The following is a 20721-nucleotide window of genomic DNA, read 5'->3' as shown; positions in this document are numbered from 1 at the left end:
AGACATTTGTTGATACGTTCGTTCCCGGATTGAATGGGTTAACAGCGACTTGCATGTTAGTGGTAGAAGAGCAATGATGTCACCGGTAAACAAATGGGGGGGCGTAAAGTCTCGAACGTGGCACGTAACTCACAGCCAAGAGGCCGTTTTAGGCCCTTTTAATGACAATTAATGTCAGCAGGACAATTAGCACACATCCACCAGAGTGCTTGACTGTAGAAGGGAGGGGCCTGTGTCGGATCGATCTTCCATACTTATCCGAAGATTGATTCGGACCCACTGCGGCCCACACACTCATGCTCACTCTTTTTACTCTCACACACACACTCTCTCTCTGTCTCTCCCTTTGTGATCGTAGGAGGTTTTTTTGCCATGGACATATTGTTGATTTACACAGATGGATGAATGAATGAATAGGCCTGTCGCAATTATTACATCCTCGTGTAATCGCAATTATTTGAGATAATCGCAATAATAATATCTGCAGAGAATTGTCATAATCGAAAGATTCATACAAAAAGCAGAAATGGCAGATCTACAAGCTTACAAAGCGTCACAAAGTGGAATTTTTGATTACGAAGCCTAAAAGGCGTTTTTTTAAATTTTTGTTCCATTGTTCAATGCCAAAAACACAATAAAATCGTTAATCGCAATTATTTGTGTGACAATTAATCGTCAACTTAAATGTTGTAATCGTGACAGCCCAATGAATGAATGAATGTGCTCAATGGATGAAATTCTATTAAAACATGTTTTAACTTTGGCCTCCCTAATATGAGCTAGTCATTACAGGCGAAAATGTTAAAACACTTTTGGGGATGCTCCTAGAACACCCATTGCAGAGCCCCTACCTTGTGAGAAGAGCCAATGATTAATTTTAGAAAAACACTCTCAGTACATTTCTGAACAGCTGCATGCTACACTGCTCCTCTTCATCGGTGTGTTGGATCCATTGTGGATGTCTATGCTCTGTACAGCCGCCAGCCACTCCTTTCTCACACCCATCCTTCCTTTTTTGGGTGGGTGGGTGGGTAAGAGAGAATGGGGGGGACGTTTATAAATGTATCTGTCTGTGCGTGCGTGCGTGCATGCATGCATGCATGCTTGCGCGGAATAGGAGGTGGGCTGGGGGGGGTGAGATGGGTATGACATTGTCCCAGGGTTGGACACAGGTGGCCAATTCCTGGCATGCTTGTACAGCAGGATCAGTATCCAGAGGCCTGCACCCCCCCTCCCTCCACCAGGGCTGCCCCATTAATTGTGACCGACAGAGGGAATTGGCTTCAATTGACCCCCATTCAGTGGCCCTTTGACTGGCGGACAAAAGACACAGCCACGTGGAGACTAATGCTGGGGCTGAGCTGCCCAGAGGTGGTCTGGTGGTACCCCCACCTACACTCCTTTTCTCCCCTGGAATGGGGGGGTGGGGGGGGGGGTCTGGTACCCCCACCTATCTTGGAATGAGGTTCACAAAGCTTCCAGGTCCTACACTGGACGACATGGGAGCCTGGGCTGGCCTGGGTGGTGTCCCATCCAGAGGAGAGAGATGCAGGTGTCCCAGGGTGTGTGGGGACGAGGTCGGCCAAGCTTGAGATGGGTGGAGGTGGACGGATGTGTTGATGCATGTTGTTAATCAACCATGTATTAACACATTGACCGCCAGAGGTTAATCTCATAATGTACTCACCAGTGCCAACGTTTTATTGTTGTTTTTTGTTTTTTTCACGTCGCCATAGATCTTGTTAAAATCCTTAAGATTGAGCCGTACACGGTCTGTTTACATCGGCGACATCTCCCTGCGTGTACCAGTCCAAACCACGTGTCAAACGGAGCCGCCATGTTTGAGTTCTGACCGTTTATGTTAACATGGGAAATGCGAGAATGAAAAACTACATAGGTTTACAGGGGTTTTTGTGTACGACTTAGAATGGAGGCAGACGGGAAACAAAAAACGGGATCGCACTTCCGGTCGACATCGGGTGGTGTTACACTGAAAATGGTTCCCCTAGAAAATTGAAAAAAAAAAGTTTTTTCGAAAAAAAGGAAAAGGCACCACAGCCCGTAGGCTACGGGATCGGCGCTTAACCGTTGGATTTAACGGCCCGTAGAACTACGGGCCCGGCGGTCAATGTGTTAAAGGCTTTCGAGCTTTTAAAGTTGCGGCATGGACACTTTTCAGGCCAGTTTAATGATTTGGGGGAAATCCCAGCCAGGGAAAAGGGCTCGCCTTTTTGCGACGTTTTTAGCTGATGTTTTTTTGTGGCCAACTAGCCTACTGCTGCAGGTGTCAAATATCTCGGGCTGTTAGCCAATACGTGATGTTGCCCACATTGTAACATGCTTCTTAGCTTATTCTCCTTTAATGTAATGTCAATAGAGGGGTGTGTGTGTGCAGGGTTGTAGCAGAGCGACCACCTGTGGGTGGGCTCAGTGTGTCCTGGACTAGCCTGGTGGAGAGAGGTTGTGGCTGTAGAAGAGGTGTAGTGTGTGTGTGTGTGTGTGTGTCCGTGTGTGTGTCCAGAGGTGTCCCGTGGTCGTGAATCAGCGGTGCCAATGACAGGCCCAGGGCTCCGTGCCTGGACTCCCAGTATATTTAAAATCCTTCCTAATTAAACTTAATAGAACGTAAATTTAATATCTGCAGAGATTGTGTGCTGCTGGCCGGCCCGCTCCAATTTAAGGATTGATAGAGGCCAGCCGTAAGGTTAATTGCGGACTTGATCTACTGTCCCCGTGACATGGCGTGGGCCTGTTTTTAATTGGAGCTGATCTGCTGCTACATGGGCAGATTTCATTAGGCTAGCTGGCCTCTCGTTGCTCCTGCTATTTGAAAGAGTTTCAGCCCTGGGGAGTGTTTTTGAGCAGCGCTCCCTGTCTGTGCCTTGCGTGAAGTGCAGGGGGCCGTCCCGTGCATCAATCTTCCCGCCTTTTGTCCTCCGTCCTTTCCCTCACTTGAGGAGCATGAAATTAAAGGTGGGGCCGTGGATTAGCCTCACTCCTAATAAATGCTGTAAAATGGCTCTGTAATGGTAAGCCAGAATGATGGATCATTCATTTTTCTCACATTCTGGTCTCTCACACACGCCCAAAAAACGACGTAAGGCATTTTGGGGAGCCATGCTCTGGACATTTCTCAGTTTTAAATCCCAAGTTCTCTGTGTGTGTGCGTGTGTGTGTGTGTGCGTCCACATGTGGGCAGTATTTTGTCCTTGAATGGTCCATCAATTTAGTTTATTTGTAGTTTAATATTTCCTCATGTTTGTCTAATGTCTACATTGTCATACACTTTGCATCACTACCCTCAAGTTGAAACTGATTACTGATGTAATGCAGCTGGACATTGTCCCAGTTGGTGAACCCTTTTCTGGGGAAATAATTTCACCAGTAGTGGTTAAATGTATTTTTTTAATCCCCCCTCCTTTTTAGACAGACTTGAACTATCGTGTGTGTATGTGTGTCTGGCCTGCTATAAATCAAAAGGCAGCCAGTATAATTAAGTGTACACTACATTAGTCAGGCTAATTAATTTTGGGGGCCATCCATCCATTAACCAGTGGGCTAGCACTGATTGGGCCTCTGTTCTGAGGGACCTGCGACACTGGGGACCATGACCCTTCCTGGCTGCCATCAGTTTCCCAGCTACATGGAAATCCATGTAAATACAGACGCGCGCGCACACACACACACACACACACACACACAAACCCACACACAAACCCACACCAGTCCTTATACCAGTGGTTCTCAAACTTTTTCATGTGAAGGACCCCCAAAATGATATGTATTTGGCTGCGGACCCCCATCTCAAAAACATTTTGTGCCAGGGATTTTTCAAAAATAGCAGATCTACAAGCTCATAGCGCGGCACTCTGTGCCGCGCTATGAGCTTGTAGATCTGCTATTTTTGAATAGCCAAAGTGTAAAATATGGTTAAAGTGGTTAAAATGATTGTGGCGCTATATTAACAAATCTTGCTAGGGACCCCCTGGTACCCCCCCAGGACCCCTTGGGGTCCCTGGACCCCACATTGAGAACCAATGCCGGCTTATACCAAACAATAATACTTAACTAATCAGAAAGTCATTATACATTACACATTTGTATCTATTATTTTGTTTTATTGTCATGATACCCCAGGGTATACAGTAAACTATTATCATATTATGCGTGGTAATTCAATTATTTCACTCTTAAATGTGAAGCTGTAATTGCCCCAGAGGGTTGTTGTTTCGTGCTCTTTTGTTACCAGACCTGGGTCAATTGTGTTTACAGATGGTTGTCATGCTTTGTTTTGCCTACTAAATCAATACACTTATCTTTGAGTGTCAGGTAATTTGTCAATATCTGGGTTGTCCTGATGCAGTTAGACCCCACCCATATGGCACTCCATGCAGGTTAAAACAAACGCCCAGGAACCGTTTGAAAGCTCAGTTTTGACCCATGCCAGAGCACTGTGACAGAGACGTTTCCGTACAATACAATAAAGGCATATTATCTGACTAGTGGAGTCCAATCTATCACAATGAGGGCCCATTATATCGGAGATAAGCAGTCTGGATATAGAGGGGAGACTATTCCCTCTGGACAACAGTGGCTCTTCTCTCTGCTCCTCTCTGTGTTTGTGTTAGATGCTAATGAATACACGGAGGAAAGAGAGAGGGCGAAAGAGTTGAGCTATGAGGGTGTAACATGAGCAATGTGGCTTTGATGGAAGCGCTGTCCATATCATTAAAACGCTGGCAAATTGAAGAACAAGCAGTGGCTTCTGTTCGTCCTGCTCATTAACAACAGGCCGTTTGAGCCCGGCGCCAGCCATGCTTATTGCCATTGTGTGCCGGGGGGAGAGGGTGTTGGGGTGCTGTGGCTGGCAGCTGGGCACACCATGCCAATGCTAGGATGGCGTGACCGACCAAACAGCGATGAGCACAGAGCCTGGCACCAGCAGCGCCTGGGAGTTGGGGGTGCAAGTGCTGCTGTGTTGGGCTTCCCAGGGTTGGACCCGGTCAGCGACGTAGCCTGAGTTACCCCTCAGGCGCCCACTACGGCCAGCGTTACACTGGAAACATATATTATATGGTTGTATGCAAGTGAAATTTCATTAGAGTAGCACTGCTCATTGCAATTAACTGAGAAGTTGCATGCAGCTTAGTTGCACCAAGTGGAAATGGTCATGCAAGGATATGTCTATCACGTCGCATGACTTTTAAGTTGTGTATTACTATGACCAGCTGATACTAATTTATTGCGATCAGCTGACAGTGTAAACGGCAACAAACAGGAGTTTGTGACGTCAACCCAAGGAAAAAGTATTATGACAGGATAGCAAATTACATTTGTTTAAACTAATTAAAGGTCTATAAATGTTTACAGTCAAACTGTACAGTAGTTGTTTTGATTACGTTTTAAATGTTTAATGTATAAATAATGTTGCATGAACCTCAAACAACGTGCAACTCACAAGTTGCATGTACTGTATGGGTTCACTAGTGCCTGCCTATGTCTCAAGTGCTGGTTCTGTCAGATATAGCGGGGGTAAGGGGCCCCATTGTTATTACCTCATTCTTTGTACCAGTGAGTACACAAATGGAAACAAATGGACCTGCAAAGGTTCATTTGGTTCCATTTTACACTCTCAGACTTGCAGACCTGCAAGGGACCGGGTCCATTTGGAACCCCCTCGAGGAACCCTGAGAGCCCCTGGACCCCACTTTTGAGAACCACTGCTTTATAACATACTGTTGAGCCGTCACTCTGTGTGCAAGACGCAGTGCTCTAGGAAATGTTACATTTTTTGTTTCCTCATTTGAGTTAAAAGGTAGGGCACAGCTTTTGCCAGACAAGCACTAATTATAATGCATGGAGTATGATGATGTGTATAACACTACAGCAATGTGCACGCAATTACTGCTCTTATAGCACATGATATCCACTAATAGGGTGCTTGCACTGTACTGGTCAGTCACCAGTGAGTAGCAGATATCATGGACTGCACCGCCACTGTCCCGTGGCACAAGCTCACTTGCATGTTTAAACCTAGTGGTCAGGGATTGGCGCGTGATCTGCCAACACCGAAATCTTTGTGAAATCAGGCCTTTTTTCTCCTTGGTAGCAAGAGGTTAACAACTTAAACCCTATGTACTTCGCTGACTAGGGTCCCACAGACTTGGTCCCATCATCTTGAAAATAGCAGATCTACAAACAACTTCTCGCAACGGTCGCCTCTTTTTGCAGAATGTTCACCTATGTTGGCTATGCCCCAGAATAGGGGCGTTATAGGGGTTCATGTGGTTAAACATTCTGCCCATCTCTCTTTCCTCCAAAACATTCCACAGCCCTAGTCATCGGTCTATACCACAGCTCTAGGGTTCAGGCCCTTTCACTGCCACCAGGAAAGACTGCCGCGAGAAAGCAACGAGATGTTTTGTCTCCTTCAGGGAGCCCCCTTCTTACAAATGAGCTCTTGTTGGTGAGAGTGGGTGAGAGAAGCATTTTATGCAGAGGAAATTAGGTACAAGCTCTTGGCATGGCGCAGAGACAGGATGGACAAACGTGCACTTGGCTACCGCTGTAGGTTCGGTGTAAGATGATTCATGCTCAATATTATAAGGAGCCCCATTAGGCTGGTGTGTGTGTGTGCCTCAGTGAAAGTCAAAATAAGTGTTTGTGTGTATACACATAAATTGCACAATCAGCAGATTGTTAAAGATGACAGGATGACAAGACTCTTGCCTTGTATTTATTTGCTTTCATTCTGTGATGGCTGTCAAGATTATGCTCATAATATTAAAGCACCGAATGTCATTTCTGAAATAATCTAATCAGTCCATCAATCTGACTCGATTCAATGGTTTTATTGAATTTTTGTTCCTTATTTTAACCGCTACTTTATTCCAGCGGTGTAATTTCCCTATAAATCATGCATGATCAACTTTCGCTTTGCCCCTCGATTTTTCCTCATCTGTTTTGTCTCGTGCAGTTTCCTAGACTGATTGTTCCCTCCGTCCTTTGTTAGTCAGAATGGACCTGGGCCCTTTGAAAACACAGGAAGGAACAGCTAACTGTGACTCTTTTTTTTTTATTTAGTCCAAATGAGATGTGGCATAAACTGTGAAGGATAGGAGTGTCTTTGTGCCTGCTGCATAGAGTCCCTGCATGTATGATGTCAGTCTGCAAGACTAATGTACTCCTCTGCAAAGCCAGTGCACAATAATAGTTTTTCTTTTCCCAAGGATGGAGGGGGTGCCAAGCAAGTCCCAGGATGGTGCATGTTGTCTCAGGGGTTATGTAATGGTTTACACGCGCGCGCGCGCACGTCAGCCAGCCAGCCAGCATTCTCACTACTATCCCCCACTACAGCTTAGTTTAGTTTCTGCAGTTGAGTTCACCTTGAGTATTCCATATGAGCCCTTTTCCTGAGAGATTTCTTTGAGAATCAGTAAATTCACTATTTGTATCAACTATCGACTTACAGTTTATATGAAGTCAAGTCTGGACATTGTGTAATTTTGGCTGTAGGCAAAGTTTAGAATAATACATTCCGGTCAGAAACGACAGAAAAAGCATCAGTGCTGATAAAGGAGGTGATATGGTGATTGGTTTGTGGATGGGCAGCTCTACTGTCAGTCACAGAGTGATGTTTCTACAGAATGGCTCATTGTAACACAGCTGTAAAAAGCCAGCGTTGGCACCCTGGGCTTTTAAACAACTCTGCCCACTGACATTAAGAGTCGACCGGGCTCCATTCACACCAGCGCACAAATAATCCCATCATATTTAAGAGGGCCCATTAAGTGGCACATTGAGAATTCATGGGCCTTTTCTCTCAACCCTCCCTCTGTGATTTATCTGTGACGGCCATATTGCCGGTCACTTTCAGAAGGAGTGGCTTCCCTTTTTGTCTTAGAGGAGGCGTGAAACAATGCATCTCAGGACCATTGCACCGACAAGGCCTCCTCTTTCAGGGGGGGGGGGCAAGAGGGCCGGGGCTGGCCTAACATCTGTTTGTGTCCAGAGCCAGGCGGGACCGGAGCACAGCTCGCCTCGGCGGGCCCCTTCTCCTCTCCCCGGGGGTCTTTGTTCCCGATTTCATGCTATCAGAGCCGCAGCATGTTTTCCTGCGCGGAGCTGTCAGCGGCATAAAGGCCCCAGAGTGGGGGTCACATCAAGAGGGATGGGCATGAAAAATTGGTAAAATGTATCACAAAGCCCACCCACTAGATGGTTGCCTAGCGCCCTGTGGCGGGGTGACAAGACCCCCTCCCTCCCCCCTATACCTTTCTCCTTCCAAACCCCTTTCCTTGGCTGAATTTACACTCCTCCCTTCCTCTTTCTGTCCCTCCCTCTCTCTCTCCCCCTTGCCCTGGTGGACAAGCACATCATTTAGATGAAATGGTGCAAACAAATTAAAGGGTGGTGCTCCAAATGAATCATTGTTCTTCGTCCATGGGGAGGGTTTTGTGCCTTGCTAGGGTCTCTCTCCTCACAGTGCACCCTGGGAGGCAGATTGCTGGTCACCTGCCCGCCTGCCATTAACTGTAACTCACCAAGTCAGTAGGCTAAGGCGGGAAAAGAGGTTAAAATGTTGCCTGGTGTGTACATTTTGCCTTCATTCTATGGGTGTTATGTTATAGCACTTCTTGATTAGTCATTGAAGAATATACAGGATGTAACTCAGTTCCTCAGAACGGTAAAACAATGTCTGGTAAATTAGATGCACTCAGAGAATTTATTTTAAACTTAAAGTAGTCATGGTCATTACAAGTCTTTCTTTGAATGTGTGAATATGTTAGTTCATGTCTGAAGTACTATCAACACCTTAGCCTTCTGAAGAAGGGAGAAAAACAAGACCTCCCATTAACCGTTTGCTGCTGATCTTTATTGAGCAGCGAGGTAATGAACTCCACAGAATGTGTTTTTATTGGACCGCAACTAATCACTGATCACCGATTGGATCTTCGATATTTTCTAATTGACCCAGCAACAACAAATTCCCAGAACCCCATTTCCATCAAATTGATCTTCAGCGAGGGTTGCGGTGGTACAGGTAAATTTAACAGACGCACAATGTCTTCAAGTACTTAGCAGGCATTTATACTCTTATCAATACCAGTGCTTTTGGCAGGTTCTATAATCATTGCCTCGAGGTTGGATTTTAATTCGTTTTCTTGTTCACAGGATTAATGTCCTTATTAAGCCGAGATGTGAATTCAAGAAAAACAAACCCGTGAATGGCCATTGCATCGCCATTCGCTGTTTATAGCCTCAAAGCTGCCTATTGGGAGTGTAACAACTGAAACCAGCAACATTCAAATGAATTCCACATTAGGAGCACTGGGTGGTTTGACTGTATGGCCTTATTGAGGGGGGCTTCAGAAGAGCCGTGTACGTTAAACAGCCTTGCCGACATCTGCCGCAATTGGTTTCAAAGTGCTGACTTAAATTGGCAGCGGGGGGCGGTTTCTCTGATTAAATCTCTCATTAGGTTCTCTTTGTACAGGTGGCAGTAATGTGTCGAGAGGCCTGGCAATGAGACAATGTGCTTCTCTTACACCGGCCTAATACGCCACAGGAGAGCCCACCCTCTTTTTACTGCCACTGCTTTACACACAGACGTAGTCACAATGAAGCATCTGGTGGCCTTTTCCTGTGGAGAAAGCTTTCCATGGCCTTTGTGTCTGCAAAATGTGTGTGGGTGTATGTGAGTGTGTGTGTGTGTGTGTGAGGGAGAGAGAGAGAGTTTGCATTTGTGTCTTTTAGCAAATGTGTGAAAGAGAGCGAGAGAGTGCATGTGAATCTTTTTTATAGAATCAAGTATAGGTAATTGTGTGCATGTAATGACAGGGTGCTTGCTCCCAGCTTGGAGTCCGTGCATGTGTATGCGCTCGTGCGCGTGTGTGCGTGGGTGTGTGTGTATAGAACCCCCCAGTAGCGGCGGGTCACAGGGGTCAAAGTGATGAATTTTTATGGGCCTGTTCCTTGTGTTTCAGCCCTGTCCCTTTCTCTGCGCGCTGCACTGCCTCTCAAAGACAACCATGCAGGGCAATTTGTCCTGCGGGGCCCTGCAGAATGGACCAGCAGAGGAGTTAAATACCAGGGGGGGAGAACACACACACACTCTCACAAAACATACACATCCATACATTCATGCACGCACACACTCTCACACACAGGCACTCACACACACACACACACACACACACTCTCACACCCTTTCGTCTTGTTGTCCTAAATGATTTGTGGCCTGTCCATTATCCATTCCGAGGGGACAAATGCCCTCTGCGAGGTCCTGAAGGTAACAAGAATGGCAGCCCTCAAAGCGCACCATTGTTTTAGAGAAGTTTCCCAGATGTTATAATGCACAAGATAAATAGGGCACATTATCGCTACCTCACGCGCCCTTTTACCTCTCCGTGCTGGCTTTGGGTGTGGGCGTGGTAGGTGACCACCACCCAGACCCCCTACGACGCAGCCTGCCATCAACCCCTCACACACACATACACTCTCAGGAGGGTTCATGGGAAGCGAGGAGAGAGAGTGTGTGTATTGTGTGCGTGCGGTTGCCTTCTAGTAGCCGCCGAGGCTTCTCAGGGTCAGCCATTGACCAAGTGGGTCATGGATAGGCTATGCTAGCGTCCTAAAGGAGAGCCCCCTTTCAGCGTGATAATAATATGTGTACTCGCCATCCGTGTGCTTCCATGTTAAGTCCTCTCGCTAGGTGTGGCAGTGATGAATCCACTTGTGTTGGGTAGGATTAATTAGCCTGCTGTTGGGAAAGAGTGGATATCTCTGGCCGCTGTCCAGGCAGATGGGGCAGGGAGGGTCACCGCTGATTTACCGGCCGTCCTGTGTAATAGCTGGCAGGGGAACAAGGGGCCAGATTTGTTTTTGCCCACGTCGGGTTCCCCCTTGACCCTCTCGGGCAGAGGTAGCAATCATGAACGCAGTAGACAGACGTGATGAAGGGGGTTAGTCGGGCCGCGGAACCAAGGGGGAAGCAATGGAAGACGCGTACCGCCTCAAGCTAAACCTGCCAGACGTTGCTGGCAACCCCACCTTAGTTGGCAGCCCCTGCTTTACGTGGCAGCGAGGAAAATAATGGCACATTGTGACAATGCTGCTCCCGGTGGCAAAAAGGGTGGCCCCCTGTCTCCTATTTCTTTGGTAATGAAGAATGAAAACTGAGGTCATTGTCCCTCTCATTTATTTATCTCTCTCTCATTTGCTCCTCATTATCTATGGCTCTCTCTCTCTCTCTCGCTCTCTCTCTCTCTCTCTCCCTCGCCCCCAATTGAGATTTAATTGCTTTACCCTAAATGCACTCCATGGTTTATTATATTAGGTGGAATGGGAGTTTAGTGAGTAGCGGCATGGTAATGAAACAAGCCAGAGAGGAGAATGAGTTGTATTCAGGTTGGCAACAGGTGTGGCACCCTGCTGTGCCCGACACCCGTGGTTATCAGGGGAAACGCTGCATTATGTTAGTTATGCATACTTATACTAACATACAATTCAGAAGTCATATTAACACCTAATTTATACCCCTCATGTTTTGAGCTTGTAGATCTGATATTTCCAATAGGGGACAGTATAAATCATTCTGATGGAAAAACAATATGCATTGATTATCTTTATTGCCGTTAAACTGGGTTTGTTAGGAATTATAGTTAATAGATGCCACGTGATGGGATAGAGCTCTGCCGAATAAAAGGGAGACATCACATGGACTGACTGAGTGTGTGTTTGTGACTACTGAGTACCATAGGTTGTTGAGACAGCATTGATGGTTATATAGTCGAGATGTCAAGTCCTATGTTGCTGCAAGTTGGCATCAGTTCATCAGTTATAAGCACTGTGACTTTTGTGCCAAAATGATTGTGTGCATGTCTGGTGGGTGTTGTGTTGTTTGTTGTGTCAGTACACAATAAAATCCAGAATGTTAATTTTAACGCACAGAGTTTGCTGTGTTGGCTAAATGGATCACCTCCATCTGTCTGATGGGCAGGGCGAGTGACAGGAGGCTTGGTTTGTGTGTGTGTGTGTGTCTGTGTATTTGTATGTGCGTGTGTGCGTGCATGGCTCTTTGGTCTTTGAAGTGGGACAGATTGCTTTAACCTCTCCTCTAAAGAGAGCATCTGGAATAGAGAGCTCCTTTAAACAGCCGCTTCCTCCTGCGACAGTCATGAGATTACCCTCCATTGAAGCGCAGAGCCAATGCTTTCCTGGCGCAACTTCTCATCCCCGAACCCAACCCCCCCCCCTGCTTTCACCCTGCCCATGGCTCTCCACAAACACTCAGCATTCACCTCCAACCCGCGATACAGGGCCGCAATGCAAAACTCAACTTTGTGGAAGATCCGTTTACGAGAGGCCGCTGCTGAAGGTGTGAATGGCAAAGACACAGCCTTAATTTAGCCTATAAAGCCTTCCAGCCAACGCTAGCTTGTCTGTTTTCTTTTTCTTACATGCCCATTTTCCATCTTTGTCCTGCTCCCTCCCTCAAGGCTAATTCCCATGTATCAAATGGGCATGCAATTGCACTCAAAACGAATCATGTTAATATCATAATATAATTTGGGTAGAGAGCGTGTTTGGATGTAATGCGCTTAGGAAACGGTTGCTTTGATGGGCCAACTTGCAGAGGGGAGAGAGAGTGCTCTGTTCAGCGCCTCCACCATGCCCCCCTCATATCAACTCAGCAGTCACATTACCAACATTACCAGCAGTCACATTACGAAGCCCTTATTACCAGATGCATGATCCACAATTAGACCTGAGGAATAGGGTTAACTTCTGGTCAACATCTGTCCCATAACACCCCCCCCACACACACACACACACACACCACACACACACACACACACACACACACACACACACACACACACACACACACACACACACACACACACACACACACACCTCGTTCACTCAGGCCATGGAGATGGAAAGTGTTGATGCTTTTTCTGTTTTTTTTCTCGTCATTAATGTCTTGTTCTACACAAGCACCTGGGCTGTGCTGGCAGTGGGACAGAGGAACATCCCTGCAGTGATCTGGCGTTAAGCGGCTGCATGGGGTTCTCATTTACTCTCTGCTCGGCCACTTGGTGTTGGGGCAGAAATGCACTGGACGGGTGGGTAGGTGGGGCGGGCGAAGAGAGAGAGGGGGGGGGGGGACTGTTTTTCACAGAGGTGTCTCAGCGCACAACAGGAGGGGAGCAGTGATCAATGGCGTGCAATCAGCTGCCACTGATCGCCATGACACACTGATCGGTCATAGTCAATGAACATATGAATGGATAAATCAATTCACCACCACCACCGTTCTACAATCATTACGCCGGGCAGACTGAACACGTCAGATGGACGTAAGAATGATACCACACATTACAATCTATTTGCGTTTATTTAACCACTTAAATGCTATATAAGTAGTTGACCGGAGTTCCCCAGGGGTCTATACTAGGCCTCCTACTTGTTTCCCCTCTGCACTAAATATCTTTGCCGAAAATAGCAGGATTATTAAACTCACAACGATCTGCTCTTTTCGCCTAGTCTCGTTGTTGGCTCACACACTTTTCTAATGCTGAATGAAGTACTGAAAATTATGAAGTGCTGAGAATGTGAAGAAAAGCGAATATCCGGCCTCTTTTTGCGTTTGCACTCATGGAAGTAAGTCCTACTGTCAATCAAATTAGTCAAAGCCTATCTAGCTGGCTGCTTAGCAAAAATGTTAAAATATATTAAAGATATATTTTTAAAAATATATTTACGTGAACGGAAATTACAAACGGATGACATCTTGCGTTCGCAACTTTTGCAAGGCGCAGTTACAGACTCTGTAGCATTCAAAGATTGTGGAAGAATTGTCTGGCATGAGAGACACATTTTGCTCTACAGTAGGGATGCTAGGGTTCATGTGAAGGGGGGAAACAGATTAGTCTAATCATTGACATTTAGAAAATGCAAAAAAATAATATCTAAAATGGATGAGTGTTGCATACTGTAGGTTCAAAGGTGCAGGGCACTAATATCTGTCTGAAACATTTGATTTGCACCCAGGAATCCAAACAGAATGTCCAACAATGACAACATAACATTAGCTTAATTGTCTTTTTTCCCCCTAGTCGATGCTCTCATGCAGGGACAGTTGGCACAGGGTGTAACATGGTTGCAAAACCATTGTGCACCAAGCACCATTGATCTCACTGAGAATGATTTAATTCCATTACTATCCAATTCAAAGTCTACGTTCAGCCCTGTAAGTAACATTCACCTTTGCATTCCAGCAACAGATTCTCTGACCTAAACCTCACTTGCTGGATTATTTAAATCAATTTGAACATGAATGGAGGGTCTATCTCTGTCTTCCAAATATCAACGTTTTTTTCAGACCAATAAGCTGTGCTGGTTCTTGGCCTCGGTGCTGCCTGTGAATTGGCCTGGGATTTCTGCTTGCACAGATTTTGGATTTGCAAAGCAGGCGACAGAAGGGGGCTCACGAGGAAGAATAAGAGGAATCCCGAGTGTTAATTTAACTCGTAGTGTACAAATATAACCACATGGACCGGTAAGGGTCCATTTGGTTACACCAAATATGTGCACTTTCAGAGTTACAAATAGATAAATGAATAGTGAGGATTTAGTAATTGTAAGTCATTTTTGAGCCACATTAAAATAATATTCCTTTGAATTTGAGTTGGTGTGCTCAGGAGGAACACTGGTACAGGATGGTAGGATAACATATTCTCATCATATCCCCCATCCTCCATAGAATACCCATTAATAGTCGCATGTAATAGCTAGTCATAAATTACAGAGATCAGTAGCTAACTTGAAAGGCTTATCTGATTTTCTTGTCGTTTCCGTTACTGATATCTAGAATTGATAGAACATTAGGTGGCTCAGCAACAATACCAGAGTTCCATGTTTGGTACGTTTGTCAGTAAAGAATTGTGAAAAATGACTTTTTGCTGGATTGTCTGAAGTGTTAGGTACAGCTACAATGACTTCTTGACAGGGAAAGTATCTCCGGCTTGCCCTTCTCTCTAGCCTCTTCTTTGGCCCTATTCATTGCACAAAGCAGCTTAAGCGCACTTAAGCGCATTAGCATTTGGCTGCCAGGGGACCATATTGACCCTGCATTTGGAAGGCCTAAATGAGTGAAAGATGGAGCGATTTGTTAGGGCTTTAGAAAGTTGCTTTTGGGGGGAAGGGGAGGGACGGGGGGCTGGTTTGAGGAGGTGGGGGGTGGGGGGGATCCGCAGGTTGGGGGTGGGGTGGGCGACTTGATGATGGTCGCTTCACTTTCTCTCAGGGCACGGTGTTTGTCCTAATCTGCTGTGACGTGTTTTTTTTCCGGGGTCCGAAGCAGGACTGATTTGTGACATTTCAGTCTAAAGGACCTTTTTTTTCGGCCCGTTATATTGGCCTGACCCGATTATCTAATCTGTGCTTTGAATTTCAATCAGGTTTCCCCGTCCCTGCAGTGTGGTATGGGAACCACTGGCCGGAGGATTACCTCATTCAACTGTCTTCAAACACAGATGGTCGAATGTTTAACTAATTGTTAAAAGAGTCCACAAAGGGGAATTTAACCATGCACACGGTCCATAGGGTCAATACATGGAGCTAAATAAAGAGGGGGGACAGTGAGGTGGTACTTTGTAGAATAGTCCTTTAAAAATCATTCAAATGCGTAGCAGTGTGCTGTATGGTGTTGGGTACTAGGGGTTGTGTGATACAGTATATAGCCTCTCAGCATTATCAACTGCCATAGATGTGTATGAATATTGTGTGTGTGGATTTGTGTTTTTCACTCACCCTGGGGGAGACATTGAGGAGTGAACAAGTGACTTGATTCAAGCTGTTGAATCAAGGTGTTGAGTATTGTGTGTGTGTATGTGTGTGCGTGTGCATAACTTTACTGTATATTTGTTGCGGATTTTCTCATCTGCATACTAGGTTTTTATTTGTGTGATCTTTTATCAACATGTGCTTTTTTTCAGGATATGTTTTTGTTTTGTGGACAGTCTTTGCCTGTTCTTGTCTTAACCCATTAAAACCGTGAAAGTATTTCACTGTCATTTTAGATTTGAGCTATTTTGTATACTGTATAGCACATTTTCACGATTTTTCCAAAATAGCTGATATACAAGCTTGTAGATCTGCTGCGATTTTAGAAAAATCGTGAAAATGTGTGCAAATCTTTGAATATAGCGTCCATTTTTAAAACAAACATTTTTGAACAAAATATTTTAGATGGGGGTCAAATACATATAATTTTGGGGGCCCTTGACATGAAAAAGTTTGAGAACCACTGACATAGAAACAAGCATTTTTCAGAAAACCGTTAAGATTTAGAAGACATTTGTAGAATCGGCCTCAGGTCTAAATGGGTTAAGGGAAGATGGCTGTGGTTCTGCTTCTTCTCCTGTTTTATGTGATCACGTCCCTCATTCACCTCCCCCTCTTCCTCACCCACTCTCTCTCTCTCTCTCTCTCTCTCCTACAGAGGCTGTGCTCCACCACCACCATGCAGACGGTCAGAGCCACCGAAACCAATGAAGTTGACAAGCTAATATTCAGAGAAAGCGACAATGACAGAGAGGTACATTCAATTATCCATCTCTATCTCCATGAAACAAACAGTATAGAAGAAAATTATTCATGTGGAAAATACTCCATCAAACATCAACAGGTATGTCAGTGTTGAAGTCAGAATTATAAAGCACGTAATAAGAAAATTCGATTTTCCCTAAGTTCCATTTACTAACTGAGCTAAATTGATTTCTCTAGACATTGCGGACTATTTTCTTCAGAAAAAATGAATTCACTTGGCAATATTTTATAATTCAATCATTCAGCGTAAATGGCCTTATATCAAGATGTGTAATTAGTGGTTCACCTTTCAATTGCTTTGTAAAATAAATGCCAAGCAGTGCCACAAAATACCCATCTTGATATTATGAAAGAAAGCTAAATGAATGAATTGCCCTTGAGTGCAGTCCATTTTGTTGAAATACATATTCTCGGGAAAAGCACTCTGCCATATTAAATCAGCGTAGGCTTACAGGTGGTTTCAGTGTGAATAGGCTTGAAGCCACAATGAGACACGTGTAGAATTAACAGCGCTCGCAGTCACCGCGGTGCAGTACAGTTCATTAGCGCTCTAATTACAAAGTGCAGTTCACATTAGTATATCTATTAATCAGAGCACGGTTTCCCCTCTCCCCACTGTTTTAGGTTGTTCTTCAACTTGAAAAGAAGCTTTTTAATTATGTCAACCAGGACGTTTTCCGGGAAAACAATGGGACCTCGGTAAGTCACCCCACTGTTTCATAACCCATAACGCATTTATCCAATTCCCATCATATCTCCCCCGGTTTCCTTTTATTTATTACTTTGTTTAATATCTTTTATCGACTCGGTCGACTTTCTCTCAGAGCTCCCATTGAGCGCACTCACAACGGCCGGCATTCACCACATTTCAGTTCGGTTCACCACAACACAAGTGAATGACACGCAACTAATGAAGTGGATGAATGCTATTTAGTTGCAATTTGATTTGAGGGCTTTTTGATTGCATGCCCGGGATGTTACTGTAAAGGTAGAATAATTATTGCTCACGCACAGAGTTGGGAATTGTTATGCTTGATTTATACTTAGTTGCGCGAGGCGTTGTGCGCTTGTAGATCAGCTACGTTTGGTGTGCGACACGACGCGTAACTGAGTATAACTCAGGCTTTACAGTACTGACCGGAGGCACGCAGATGGGCTCCTATCTCCTTGTCCTAACACACACTCTTGTTGTCCCAGCTGAGGGGTCAAATGTCTTTGGAATGCCTCTTAAATGAGACGTGAGTGTGGATGAGGTTAGTGTTAAGTGCCTGCGCTGGAATACACACACCTGATACACACTTCCACTTTTATAAGGCTGTATATTACTGTAAGTGGCTTAAAGATAAGAGCTTGTTAAATGAAGGACACGTGTGCGCGTTTCTCACACACACACACACACACACACACACACACACACACACACACACACACACACACACACACACACACACACACACACACAGTCACAATCATATGCATACAGGATTGATTGTATAGCTATTGATCTAGGAAAGAGAGCATGTTTAAAAAGAAGGAAAAAAAGGACAATTGTAGGTACTGTTTTCTACCCTCTGTGTTTTCCTGTGGTTATGGCAAAAGATGGGGGGGGGACATACTAGGGAAATTTGTAAGTAATTAATATCTAGCTTTGCTGCCATGAGATCTAGCTTCATATTAGGAAGTAACACAAATTTCCGCTATTACACACATGTGAAAGTTGTGGCATAACAACACAAGAGCTGGTACAGTACATTCAAATGAGCTAATGGAGAATGTTGAGTGAAATACTATGGATAAAGATACAGCTTTGATTAGGAAAGCTGCATAGGAAGGAACACTGACTGTAGAAGTGGTTCTCAAACCTTTTCATGTCAATATTTATATTATTTGCTTAACCCCCATCAGAAAATATTTTGCGGCAGGGTCTCCCATACAATTTGTGGTGTTAAAATGATTCACAAATATCACAAATGTCACACTAAATCAAGATTACATTTTTATAGCAGATCTCCACGCTCACCACGTGTCATGAGCTTGTAGATCGGCTATTTTCAAAAAGCTGAAGTATATAGGGTTACAGTGGTTAAACTGATTTTGAGGTTGTATTAACTCATTTTGCTGGGGAACCCCCTCAAGGACCCCTGGGGGTCCCCCCCGGACCCCACTTTGAGAACCACTGCTGTAGGTACATCAGTTGCTGTAGAAAGGCTCCAGCGGCATCTCTTCCATCTACCTATCTTTTTTCCCCTCCTCCCTCCCTCCCTCTCTACTCTCCTCCCTCTCCCCTCACCGAGCCAGGCAAGATGGATGACATAATGGGGGCATCAGAGATAATCTGATGGTCATGGTCTAGTTAAACACACCGTGTTATGATCCTTATAAAACAAACTACCTTTCCAAAAGGATAAATGTCCCCCCCCTCCTCCTCTCCCCACTCCTCCACTGGGCCACGGAGGGGAAGAAGAGGAAAAAAAATCCATTGCATCCTTCATCAACTACTAGACTTGTACCGGCTTGACAGAAATTTAATTCGAGGCAGCTCTTGAAAATAATTATTGTATTTTGAGAGGAGTAATCATTGGCTGGGACATGATTGAATGTGTCCATGCCTATTGACTTTTGCTATGATTAATAGGTTTGTTTAGTCGATATTCCCATCGAAATTGTATAATTAATTATCCTCCGCGCTGTCACACTGGGACGATGGAGAGCCCTGATGAGTATTTGGGAAGATTAAATTTTCCGGGGTGCTCCTGGTGTCGCGGGGGCCACCGGGAGGGGGGTGGGGGGTGTGCGTGCTGCTCCTGTGTAGAGACGGGAGGCGCAAAGAGTGGGGAGGGGCGAGGAGTGTGCGTGTCTGGACACGCGTGTTTTTGCGTGCACACGTGCGTGTCTGTGTATGTGTTGTGCATCAGTGTCGGGGGAATCTACTGTTCTCCCTCTGCCCACTTGTGCTCACAGATGTGTGGGTGCACACACACACACACACACACACACACACACACACACACACACACACACACACACACACACACCCCTTTAGGCTCATCGCTTCCTGTGTGCCATTGATTTTGTTTCAGTATCTCTTTATTGTGACTTTATCAGCGCGGTGCCGGCAGATGGGAGACCGGCCGTGGCGGGTGGGTGTGTTTGGGGGTGGAGGGGGTTGTTGGAGGGGGTGGGGGGGGTCCTGCTGCGAGTGATGAACCTCGCTGTCTGGCCTCGCTCCTCCTTGTCATGCTCGCAGCGTCGCCTGCGGCATTACTCACAGCCACAGGACTTTTTAAAGATGAGGAGGAGATAGATAGATAGATAAATAAATAAATGGCAAGCGCCGCTCCAGCTCCCAAACTTCCTTCATATTTTACCTGTCAGAGCTCTTAAGTGGTAATACAGCGGCCATGCTAAATAAAATCTGACCTTACAGGATATATAAACCGGAGCCAAGCTGAACGGGGTCCCGGGCTGTCTCTTAGTTTCGACTGCTGCCTATTCCGAATGGCTTACTGGACTTTTATGGGTATTGACCACCTCTTGCAATAGTATGTGTGATGTAGTCTAATTCACTTTGATGTGGATGGTTGGTTTTAATTTGCCTCCTTTAACACATGCCCCTGTTAGCCATGGGTTTGAGTTGGATTAAAAGTAGGTAAAGGTACATTCTAACTTTTTTTCACGAAAAGGCCCTAGGACAGGGTTTGTCTGTATCTCTATCTGTCTCTATCTCTGTATGTACTGCATCTCTCTCCCCACAAAAGCACACCAATTACAGCTCGGCTCATGCTGCTATGTGCATAGAGCGAACCACAAGACCAAGGCAAGCACTGTAGGCAACGTTGGCACACAAAGCTCACATCATTGGTGATGTGTAGGAATTATTGAAGATAACTGCATATCACTGAAGCCCAGTGTAAAAGGATGGAGGAAAGCAATTTCTCCCACTATTAACATTTTAAGATGTAGGCTATTAATGTAGGGGGGCCTCAAGCCAGTTAGACAGATAACTGCTAATCAATGTATCTGTCTGAAAGCCTTTTCAATTGCACAGGGAAGCCACGCCATTATTAGACTGTGTTGCGTCCTTTCATTAGATTATTCCACTGA

At 45.3% G+C, this 20721-nt stretch overlaps 1 protein-coding gene across 1 annotated transcript in view; it reads left to right on the top strand.

Annotated features, from left to right (window-relative positions):
* Nucleotides 1-20721, top strand: part of inpp5a (inositol polyphosphate-5-phosphatase A) — a 123362-nt gene that overhangs the window by 76892 nt on the left and 25749 nt on the right. The window contains exons 10-11 of the mRNA XM_080450381.1: nt 16511-16606; nt 17242-17316. Coding sequence (XP_080306507.1) covers nt 16511-16606; nt 17242-17316 — 171 coding nt within the window. The remainder of the gene's footprint in view (nt 1-16510; nt 16607-17241; nt 17317-20721) is intronic.

The sequence above is a fragment of the Gymnoscopelus braueri genome, assembly GCF_963280865.1.
Source record: "Gymnoscopelus braueri genome assembly, chromosome: 14".
In the NCBI taxonomy this organism is placed as follows: Eukaryota; Metazoa; Chordata; class Actinopteri; order Myctophiformes; family Myctophidae; genus Gymnoscopelus; species Gymnoscopelus braueri.
This window is presented reverse-complemented; position numbering and strand designations above follow the sequence as displayed.